At 44.3% G+C, this 11,638-nt stretch overlaps 1 protein-coding gene and 1 pseudogene across 1 annotated transcript in view; one reads left to right on the top strand and one right to left on the bottom strand.

Moving 5' to 3' along the window:
• The window catches only part of LOC116474328 (gametogenetin-binding protein 2-like), a 176,338-nt gene that overhangs the window by 162,814 nt on the left and 1,886 nt on the right, over nucleotides 1–11,638 (bottom strand). The window contains exons 2-3 of the mRNA XM_058445387.1: nucleotides 9,567–9,757; nucleotides 9,363–9,476 (exon numbers count right to left, since the gene is read on the bottom strand). Of these exons, the coding sequence (XP_058301370.1) occupies nucleotides 9,363–9,476; nucleotides 9,567–9,757 (305 nt within the window). The remainder of the gene's footprint in view (nucleotides 1–9,362; nucleotides 9,477–9,566; nucleotides 9,758–11,638) is intronic.
• LOC116474544 (small ribosomal subunit protein uS5-like) lies at nucleotides 1,799–2,659 on the top strand (annotated as a pseudogene).

The raw sequence follows: 11,638 nt of genomic DNA, 5'->3' as shown, positions 1-11,638 counted from the left end.
CATCAAGGATATTGGTCTGAAATTCTCTTTTTTGGTTATGTCTCTGCAAGGCTTTGGTATTAGGACGATGCTGGCCTCATAAAATGTGTTAGGGAGGATTCCCTCTTTTTCTATCGATTGGAATAGTTTCAGAAGGAATGGTACCAGTTCCTCCTTGTACCTCTGGTAGAATTTGGCTGTGAATCCATCAGGTCCTGGACTCTTTTTGGTTGGTAAGCTATTGATTATTGCCACAATTTCAGAGCCTGTTATTGGTCTATTCAGAGATTCAACTTCTTCCTGGTTTAGTCTTGGGAGGGTGTATTTGTCGAGGAATTTATCCATTTCTTCTAGATTTTCTAGTTTATTTGCGTAGAGGTGTTTGTAGTATTCTCTCATGGTAGATTGTATTTCTGTGGGATCGGTGGTGATATCCCCTTTTTCGTTTTTTATTGCATCTATTTGATTCTTCTCTCTTTTCTTATTAGTCTTGCTAGCGGTCTTATCAATTTTGTTGATCTTTTCAAAAAACCAGCTCCTGGATTCATTAATTTTTTGAAGGGCTTTTTGTGTCTCTCTTTCCTTCAGTTCTGCTCTGATTTTAGTTATTTCTAGCCTTCTGCTAGCTTTTGAATGTGTTTGCTCTTGCTTTTCCAGTTCTTTTAATTGTGATGTTAGGGTGTCAATTTTGGATCTTTCCTGCTTTCTCTTGTGGGCATTTAGTGCTATAAATTTCCCTCTACACACTGCTTTGAACGTGTCCTGGAGATTCTGGTATGTTGTGCCTTTGTTCTCGTTGGTTTCAAAGAACATCTTTATTTCTGCCTTCATTTCGTTATGTACCCAGTAGTCATTCAGGAGCAGGTTGTTCAGTTTCCATGTAGTTGAGCGGTTTTGAGTGAGTTTCTTAATCCTGAGTTCTAGTTTGATTGCGTGGCGGTCTGAGAGACAGTTTGTTATAATTTCTGTTCCTTTACATTTGCTGAGGAGAGCTTTACTTCCAACTATGTGGTCAATTTTGGAATAGGTGTGGTGTGGTGCTGAAAAAAATGTATATTCTGCTGATTTGGGGTGGAGAGTTCTGTAGATGTCTATTAGGTCCACTCTGTGCAGAGCTGAGTTCAATTCCTGGATATCCTTGTTAACTTTCTGTCTCGTTGTTCTGTCTAATGTTGACAGTGGGGTGTTAAAATCTCCCATTATTATTGTGTGGGAGTTTAAGTCCCTTTGTAGGTCACTCAGGACTTGCTTTATGAATCTGGGTGCTCCCGTGTTGGGTGCATATATATTTAGGATAGTTAGCTCTTCTTGTTGAATTGATCCCTTTACCATTATGTAATGGCCTTCTTTATCTCTTTTGATCTTTGTTGGTTTAAAGTCTATTTTATCAGAGACTAGGATTGCAACCCCGAGGCAGGAGAACTGCTTGAACCCGGGAGGCGGAGGTTGCAGTGAGCCAAGATCGTATCACTGCACTCCAGCCTGCATGACAAGAGCGAAACTTCGTCTCAAAAAAAAAAAAAGAATATATGTTTAATTAGAGGCTCTAAGCCCACTTGGTAAACAGAGGCAACAATGCTGACAAATAATGTTAAATTATGTTATTTCACTCAAGTTTTAAATATGCGCAAAAATATACAAAAATTAACACACAATGGATTAAAAACTAAATGTTAACATCTGAAAACCATAAAACTAGAAGAAAACATAGGGGAAAATCTTCATGACACTGGACTAAGTGATGATTTCTTGGCTATGACACCAAAAGCACATATGCACAACAAAAACAAAAATAGACGCTTCTCTGAGAAAACACCAAATGGCGGATGACGCTGGTGGCGGCCGGTGGTGGGGATCGCCTGGGATGGGGAAACATGGTAGCTTCCACGGAGGCTTCGGCAGTGGCATCCGGGGCTGGGGCCAGGGCCGGGGCTGAGGCCGCAGAGCTCATGGAGGCAAGGCCGAGGATAAGGAGTGGATGCCTATCACCAAGCTGGGCCACCTGGTCAAGCACATGAAGATCAAGTCCCTGGAGGAGATCTATGTCTTCTCCCCGCCCATGAAGGAATCTGAGATCACTAACTTTTTCCTGGGGGCCTCTCTCGAGGACGAGGTTTTGAAGATTATGCCGGTGCAGAAGCAGACCCATGCCGGCCAGTGCACCAGGTTTAAGATGTTTGTTGCCATCGTGGACTACAATGGCCACATTGGTCTGGGTGTTAAGTGCTCCAAGGAGGTAGCCACTGCCATCCGCGGGGCCATCATCCTGGCCAAGCTCTCTATTGTCCCTGTGCGCAGAGGCTACTGGGGGAACAAGATCAGCAAGCCCCACACCATCCCTCGCAAGGTGACAGGCTGCCATGGCTCTGTGCTGGTGCGCCTCATCCCTACGCCCAGAGGCACTGGCATCGTCTCAGTGCCTGTACCCAAGAAGCTGCTCATGATGGCTGGTATTGATGCCTGCTACACCTCAGCCAGGGGCTGCACTGCCACCCTGGGTAACTACACCAAGGACACCTTTGATGCCATCTCTAAGACCTACAGCTACCTGACCCCCGACCTCTGGAAGGAGACTGTATTCATCAAGTCTTCCTGTCAGGAATTCACTGACCACCTCGTCAAGACCCACACCAGAGTCTCCATGCAGAGGACCCAGGCTCCAGCTGTGGCTACAACATAGGGTTTTTATACAAGAAAAATAAAGTTAATTAAGCCTGAAAAAAAAAAAAAGACTACAGTCATGTCACTTAACAATGGGACACATTCTGAGAAATGCATTGTTAGCTATTTTGTTGCTGTGCGAACATCAGAGTGTACTTACACAAACCTAGGTAGTATACATATTTTTTATTTATATTTTTTTCACATGGAAAACCAAATGTCCCAGCACCATTACTGAATGTTAATCATTTCCTCTACTTGATCTGCAATGCCACACAGCAGTTTTCTATACGCAGTATGCTCCATTATAATCTTACAGGCCCACTGTCATATATGTGGTCCATCACTGACCAAAATGTCATCACGTAGCACATGACTATACATTAAACTTAAAAACTTCGGCACAGCAAAGATGATCAACAGAGTAAAAAGGCAACCCAAAGAATGGGAAAAAATATTTGCAAACCATATATTGAATAAGGGGTTAATAGCCAGAATATAAAGAACCACTACAGTGAAACCCCGTCTCTACTAAAAATACAAAAAATTAGCCGGGCGTGGTGGTGGGCGCCTGTAGTCCCAGCTACTCGGAGAGGCTGAGGCAGGAGAATGGCGTGAACCCAGGAGGCGGAGCTTGCAGTGAGCCGAGACTGCGCCACTGCACTCCAGCCTGGGCGACAGAGCGAGACTCCGTCTCAAAAAAAAAAGAACCACTAGAACTCAATCACAAAAAAAAAATAGCCTAATTTAAAAATGGGCAAAGCCGTGATCATGCACTGCACTCCAGGCTGGGCAACAAAGACCCTGTCTCAAAAAAATAAAATAATTTAAAAGTAAATGAATAAATGAGCAAAGCATGAACAGACATTTCTCCAGAGATTATATACAAATGGCCAGCAAGCATATGAAAAGATGCTCAACATCACTAATCATCAGGAAAATGCACATCAAAAACACAATGAGATATCACCTTAAACCAATTAGAATGACCACTATCAAAACAACAACAACAAATAACAAGTGTTATCGAGGATGTGAAGAAATTGGAACCCTTATGCACCGTTGGCAGGAATGTAAAATGGTACAGCTGCTATGGAAACTGGTACGGAAGTTCTTCAAAATAAAACTACCATACGATCCAGGAATCCCACTTTTAGGTATATATCCAAAAGAACTGATAGCAAGGATTTTGAAGAGATATTTGCACACTCATGTTCACTGCAGCATTTATTGACAATAGGCAAAATGTGAGAGCAACCTTCAATGTCCATCAATGTATGAATGGATAAAGAAATGTGAATAGCCAGGTGCAGTAATCCCAGCACTTTGAGAGGCCAAGGCGAGTGGATCACTTGAGGTCTGGAGTTCGAGACCAGCCTGACCAACATGGTGAAACCCTGTCTCTACTAAAAATACAAAAACTAGCCATGTGTGGTGGTGTGTGCCTGTAATGCCAGCTACTCGGGAGGCTGAGGCAGGAGAATCACTTGAACTCAGCAGGCGGAGGTTGCAGTGAACCGAGATCAAGCCACTGCACTCTTCCCTGGGCAACAGAGCGAGACTCTGTCTCAAAAAGAAAAAAGAAAAGTGAATAATACAACATATACTGTAACACTGACCATTTTTAAATAATGTCACAGTATTGTGACATTATTCAGCTTTTAGAGGGGAATCCTGTCATATGCTACAACATAGATGAATCTTAGACATTATCTAAGTATTGTCTTAGATAATGGCTAAGTAAAATAAGCCAATCACAAAAATTCAAGTGCTACATTATTCCATTTATAAGAGCTATCTAAAATAATTAAACTCAGAAACAGAAAGAAGAATTGTGGTTGCTGGGGGTGAGGGGAGAAAAAAGGTGTTGTTCAGTGGGTACAGTTTCAGTTGAGATGAAAAAGTTATAGAGATCTGTTGTACAACAATGTGCATATAGTTAACAATATTGTAATGTATACTTAAAAACTGTTTAAAAGGTAAATTTATGTTTCACGCTTTTTGAGACAGGGTCTCACTTTGTTGCCCAGGCTGGAGTGCAGTGGCATACTCTTGTCTCACTGTAGCCTCAACCTCCCTAGTAGGCTCAGGTGATCCTCCCTGCCTCATCCACTTGAGTACCTGGGACTACAGGTGTGTGCCACCACGCATGGCTAATTTTTGTATTCTTTGTAGAGACAGGGTTTTGCCATGTTGCCCAGGCTAGTCTTGAACTCCTCAGCTCAAACAATCCGCCCGCCTCAGTCTCCCAAAATGCTGAACTGTGAGACACCATGCCTAGCCTTATTTTGTGTTCTTTTAAAACACACACACGTGCGCAGGAACAGAAAGTCTCTCTTTTAGGAGGGAAAAAACGGACACAGAAATAACAACAAATACTTCCACATTTTCAGGTTATAAACAGCAAGTTCACATTTTCAGGTAATTAAATGGTCAAATGTCAAAGAGAACAATAACAAAACTTGAAAGATTTTTCCCCTATTTTACTGCTTTATACTCTCATAGTAGTTTAATATATGTTTGATTGTACAACTATAAGCATAAGTAAATAGCAAGTTAAAAATAGGATATAAAAGCCATAAAAGAGATTTTTTCCCATTTGCAAAAGCAGCATTGCATATGACTTTTAAAAAACTTTTTTTTTCGAGACAGAGTCTCAACTCTGTCACCCAGGCTGAAGTGCAGTGGCATGATCATGGCTCACTGCAGCCTTCAACCTTCCTGGGCTCAAGTGATCCTCTCACCTCAGCCTCCCGAGTAAATGAAACTACAGGCATGTCACTACGCCCAGCTAATTTTTTTATATTGTTTTTATATTTATTTTTATTTACTATTATCTTTTTTTTGAGATGGAGTCTCGCTCTGTCGCCCAGGCTGGTGTGCAGTGGCGCAAACTTGGCTCACTGCAAGCTCCGCCTCCTGGGTTCACGCCATTCTCCTGCCTCAGCCTCCCAAGTAACTGGGACTACAGGCGCCCACCATCATGCCCGGCTAAATTTTTTGTATTTTTTAGTAGAGATGGGGTTTCACCATGTTAGCCAGGATAGTCTCAATCTCCTGACCTCATGATCCGCCCGCCTCGGCCTCCCAAAGTGCTGGGATTACAGACATGAGCCACGGCGCCCAGCCTTTTTTTTTTTTGAGATGGAGTCTTGCTCTGTTGCTGAGGCTGGAGCGCAAATGGCGTAATCTTGGCTCACCACAACCTCCACTTCTCAGGTTAAGTGATTCTCCTGCTTCAGCCTCCTGAGTAGCTGGGATTACAGGCACACGCCACCAAGCCTGGCTAATTTTTGTATTTTTAGTAGAGACGCGGTATCACCATGTTGGCCAGGCTGGTGGTCTTGAACTCCTGACCTCGTGATCCACCCACCTCTGCCTCCCAAAGTGCTGAGATTAGAGGAGTGAGCCACCACACTCAGCCTTTATAAATGGGCCTCCCTATGTTGCCCAAGCTGGTATTGAACTACTGAACTCAAGTGATCCTCCTGCCTTGGCTTCCCAAAGTGTTGGAATTATAGGCGTGAGCCACAATGCCCAGTCTTAAAAAACCTCTAAGGCAGAGGTTTCAGTTTATTAACACCTCATTTCTAATGATGTTCTATCACGTCTCAGCCTTTTGACTAAGATCAAGCATAGTATCTGACGATGTTCTACCATAATATTTTTCTTTTGAGACAGAGTCTCACTCTGTCACCCAGGCTGGAGTGCAGTGGCACAATCCCAGCTCACTGCAAACTCTGCCTCCCAGATTCCAGCAATTCTCATGCCTCAGCCTCCTGAGTAGCTGGGATTACGGAAGTGCACCACCATGCCTGGCTAATTTATGTATTTTCAGTAGAGAGCGGTTTCACCATGTTGGCCAGGCTGGTCTCAAATTCCTGGCCTCATGTGATCTGCCCATCTCAGCCTCCCAAAGTGCTAGGATTACAGGCATGAGCCACCATGCCCGGCCTTTACCATAATTCTTTTTTTTTTTTTGGCGGGGGCTGGGGGAGAATGATGTTTCACTCTTGTTGCCCAGGCTGGAGCGCAATGGCACGATCTCGGCTTACTGCAACCTCTGCCTCCTCCCGGGTTCAAGCAATTCTCCTGCCTCAGCCTCCTGAGTAGCTGGGATTACAGGCACCCGCCACCACACCCGGCCAATTTTTGTATATTTAGTAGAGACGGGGTTTCACCATGTTGACCAGGCTGGTCTTGAACTTCTGACCTCAGGTGATCCACCCACCTTGGCCTCCCAAAGTGCTGGAATTACAGGCATGAGCCACTGCGCCCAGCTGCTAATTTTATTTTAATTTTTATTATTTTTGAGATGGGGTTTCACTCTGTTGCCCAAGATGGAGTGCAGCGGTACAATCACGGCCACTGTCTACCTGACTTGGCCTCCCAAAGTGCTGGAACTACAGGTGTGAGCCTGTTTGTTTTAAAGAAGATAAAAATTGAGGCACAGAAAAGTCAACTAACTTGTACAGTTACAATTAGTAGAATCCAGATGCAATACAATCTCCCTAAATTCATCACTCACTGCCTTATTACTCTCAACCATACTTTCTCACAACCATTAAGATATTTATAAAATGGACTAAAATCCATCTGAAAAGGTTAAAACACTAACCCTAAACACAAGAAAATCTACAAAACCATAGGAAACTCCAAAACATGTGCTCTAATAACTTGTCATTTATCACCCACAAAAACTATCTTTTGGCAGGATCAATTCATATTTAAAGAGGAAGGATATACGTTTTGTGTCTGTATAGTCCCTGCAAAACTCCAAGTAAGTGACACATTCTCTACTCTCTTGGGCATAATCCACCAAAAAGGCAAAGAAAGAAAGTTTTTAATTGAAAAAAGAAAAACACCAATAAACTTGGTATGCAGGCGAAGTCATTAGCTTACTGCCACACAAAGTAATGACACCAGTTTTTATCATTCACTTGATTTTTAGAGGCACTCCCAAAATAATTGTGTATATCTGCCTCAAAGTCAAAGGACATACAACCACAAACGCAACACGTGACAAATTTAAACAGTAGAATCGCCCCAAGAACACCATCTCTAGATGATGTTACCTTACCAGTTTCTTTTTCTTTTTTCGAGACGGAGTCTTGCTCTGTTGGAGTGCAGTGGCACGATCCTGGCTCACTGCAATCTCTACCTCCTGGTTTCAAGCGATTCACTTGCCTCAGTCTCCAGAGTAGCGTGCCACCATGCCTGGCTAATTTTTTTATTTTTAGTAGACACGGGGTTTCGCCATGTTGGCCTGGCTGGTCTCAAACTCCTGACTTAAGGTGATCCACTTGCCTGAGACTCCCAAAGTGCTGGGATTACAGACGTGAGCCACCGCACCCGGTCCACCAGTTTCCTTTTCTACTGGACTCTCCTCCCTATGAATTTCCAAATGTTAATGATACTTAGAAAATTCCTTTGTAGGCCAGGCACGGTGGCTCACACCTGTAATCCCAGCACTTTGGGAGGCTGAGGAGGGCAGATCACAAGTCAGGAGACTGAGACCATCCTGGAAAACATGGTGAAACCCCATCTCTACTAAAAATACAAAAATTAGCTGGGCATAGTGGTATGTGCCTGTACTCCCAGCTACTTGGGAGACTGAGGCAGGAGAGTATCTTGAACCAGGGAGTCCACAGTTACAGTGAGCCGAGATCGAGCCACTGCATTCCAGCCTGGCGACAGAACGAGACTCCGTCTCAAAAAAAAGAGAAAATTCCTTTGTAAAAGTAGCGTTCTATAAAGAAAAATCTGAAGTTACTTTTATAGTAACGAAACACATGAATATCAACTTTTTTTGGGGGTCCTGACAATGGTAGAAGAAATACTTCAAATATTAAGTAAAAAGCTACTAATTTAATTTTGAAAATGCTATCATAGGCTGGGCACAGCTCATGCCTGTAATCTGAGCACTTTGGGAGGTCGAGGCAGGTGGATCACCTGAGGTCAGGAGTTGGAGACCAGCCTGACCAGTTCATGACCAACATGGCGAAGCCCCGTCTCTACTAAAAATACAAAATTTAGCCGGGCGTGGTGGCATGCACCTGTAGTCTCAGCTACTCAGGAGGCTGAGGCAGGAGAATCGCTGGAACCCGGGAGGTGGAGGACACAGTGATCCGAGGTCTCGCCACTGCGCTCCAGCCTGGGTGACAGAGTGAGACTCCGTCTCAAAAAGAAAAAAAAAAAAATCACAAAATAGGAGATGCTGGCTTAACACAAGAAGGCTAACCCTGAGAGTCAGCCCATAAATCAACTGCTTTGGCCAAGCACAGTGGCTCACTCCTGTAATCCCAGCACTTTGGGAGGCTGAGGTTGGCGGATCACAAGGTCAGGAGACCGAAACCATCCTGGCCAACATGGTGAAACCCCATCTCTACTAGAAATACAAAAATTAGCTGGGTGTGGCGGCGTGTGCCTGTAATCCCAGCTACTCGAGAGGCTGAGGCAGGAGAATCTCTCGAACCTGGGAGGCAGAGGTTGCAGTGAGCCGAGATCGCGCCACTGTACTCCAGCCTGGTGACAGAGCAAGACTCCACCTCAAAAAAAAAAAAAAAATGAACTGCCTACTCTAATATTAAGCTCCGCCTAGTGCCAAGAATTAAAGGGAAGGCTAGAATGCTATTATACAAAGGAGGTCAGTGACAGGCCACTCTAGGTGACTGACACATAAGGCACCTTCCACATTATACTGGAACAACCATCAGACTTACCTGTGTTTTCGTAGATATGTTTCTAGTGTTTCTAAAAGACAACTCGAGTCAATTAGAACTACTTCATCCCTGCATTCCTGGGACATTAGTTCCCATACATCCATCCAACAACCTCTGTAGAAAGAATAAATATTAGTGAAAAGGAAGAATACAGAAGGGTAAAACATTAAAAAAACCAAAAACATATTAAAGTATTGATTTTACCTGGCTGTTCCCTGGAAAGATCCATAATGGAAAATGATCCTACACTTGCTGTCCTTCCTGTGGTCTTCACTATTTCTCTTATCTGTACTTAACTTTTCTGAACTGACACTGCTACTGCTCCCTTCGCTGTAGTATAGTGTAGTACAAAGCTTAGTGACACTGAGATAATCTGAAGAAATAATTTCTATAGTCTAAATTAAAATCACGAACACTTTAATGATTAAGATATTAGAACATGTTTACAAATTACATGATTACATACTCACTTTATATTAATATAACGTTCATTTAAATGTGTGCTCATATCTTTATATAAAAACTTCTGCTTATCAAGTTTATCTGATACAATTTAACAACATTTGTAGTTATCAAGAGAGCAACTGGTTAATAAACTAAGTATTCTATGAGCAAATATAGTTGGAATGTTCTAAAGTCAAAATAACCAAAAAAATTATCAAGTATTTTCCCTTATAAACACAGACCAATCTTCCACAAACTGAAAATTCTAAGAAGTTTTGATCTACTTAATGAGATCATCATCAACTAATTTTTTTTTTTTACTTTTATTTTGTAGAGACAAGGTCTCTACTATGTTGCCCAGGCTGGTCTCAAACCCCTGACCTCAAGCCATTCTCCCACCTCAGTCTCCCAAAGCACTGGGATTACAGGTTTGAGTTACCATGCCCAGCTCAATTTTTTTTTTTGTAATCACTCCTTTTTAAAGCTAATCCATGGTAACAAAACTATTATCTACCCTCACATGTACAAGTAGCTGGGAAGGTCATAGATTAATTACAGTGAATAAGTTTTACATTTACTAAAAGATAGTACACTAAGATGAACACTTTATACAGCCTAAATTAGTAAGAACTATGTGGTAATTTTTTCGAGACCGACTCTCGCTCTGTCACTCAGGCTGGAATACAGCGGCGTGATCTTGGCTCAGTGCAACCCCACCCCTGCAGGGGCTCAAGTGATCCCCCCACTTCAGCCTCCCGAATAGCTAGGACCACAGGCGTGTACCACCACACCCGGTTATTTTTTTTTTTTTTTTTTTGTATTTTTTAAGTAGAGACAGCAGGGTCTTGTCATGTTGCCCAGGCTGGTCTCCGACTCCTGAACTCAAGCAATCCACCCACCTCGGCCTCCCAAAGGGCTAGGATTACATGGCGCGAGCCACTAGGCCCAGCCCTATACAATTTTTTTTTTAACAAAGTTACTAAAAACTTCCCACTCTCCCTCCCCAACAGGGTTCAACTTCAGTATGAAAACTGCTCCTCCCTCCCTCCCTCCCTTCCTTCAGTATGAAAACTGCTCCTCCCTCCCTCCCTCCCTTCCTTCAGTATGAAACTTGCTCCTCCCTCCCTCCCTTCCTTCCTTTTCTTTCTTTTTTGAGACGGTCTCCCTCTGTTGCCCAGGATGGAATGTAGCCGAGTGCCTGGGATTGCAGGCATGCGCCGCCCGCCACGCCTGGCTGGTTTTTGTATTTTTGGTGGAGACGGGGTTTCGCCATGTTGGCCAGGCTGGTCTCCAGCTCCTGACCTTGAGTGATCTGCCCGCCTCGGCCTCCCGAAGTGCTGCGATTACAGATGGAGTCTCGCTCACTCAGTGCTCAATGCTGCCCAGGCTGGAATGCAGTGGCGTGATCTCAGCTCACTACAACCTCCACCTCCCAGCCGCCTGCCTTGGCCTACCAAAGTGCTAAGATTACAGCCTCTGCCTGGCTGCCACCCCGTCTAGGAAGTGAGGAGCATCTCTGCCTGGCCGCCCATTGTCTGGGATGTGAGGAGTGCCTCTGCCCGCCCGCCCCGTCTGGGATGTGAGCAGTGCCTCTGCCCGGCTGCCCCATCTGGGAAGTGAGGAGCGCCTCTGCCTGGCCGCCAGCCCCTCTGGGATGTGAGGAGCATCTCCGCCTGGCCGCCCCATCTAGGAAGTGAGGAGCACCTCTGCCCGGCCGCCAGCTCCTCTGGGATGTGAGGAGCATCTCCGCCTGGCCGCCCCGTCTGGGAAGTGAGGAGCGCCTCTGCCCGGCCGCCCCGTCTGGGAAGTGAGGAGCACCTCTGCCCGGCCGC

This window comes from Hylobates moloch, unplaced genomic scaffold, assembly GCF_009828535.3.
Source record: "Hylobates moloch isolate HMO894 unplaced genomic scaffold, HMol_V3 SCAFFOLD_10, whole genome shotgun sequence".
Classification (NCBI taxonomy): Eukaryota; Metazoa; Chordata; class Mammalia; order Primates; family Hylobatidae; genus Hylobates; species Hylobates moloch.
This window is presented reverse-complemented; position numbering and strand designations above follow the sequence as displayed.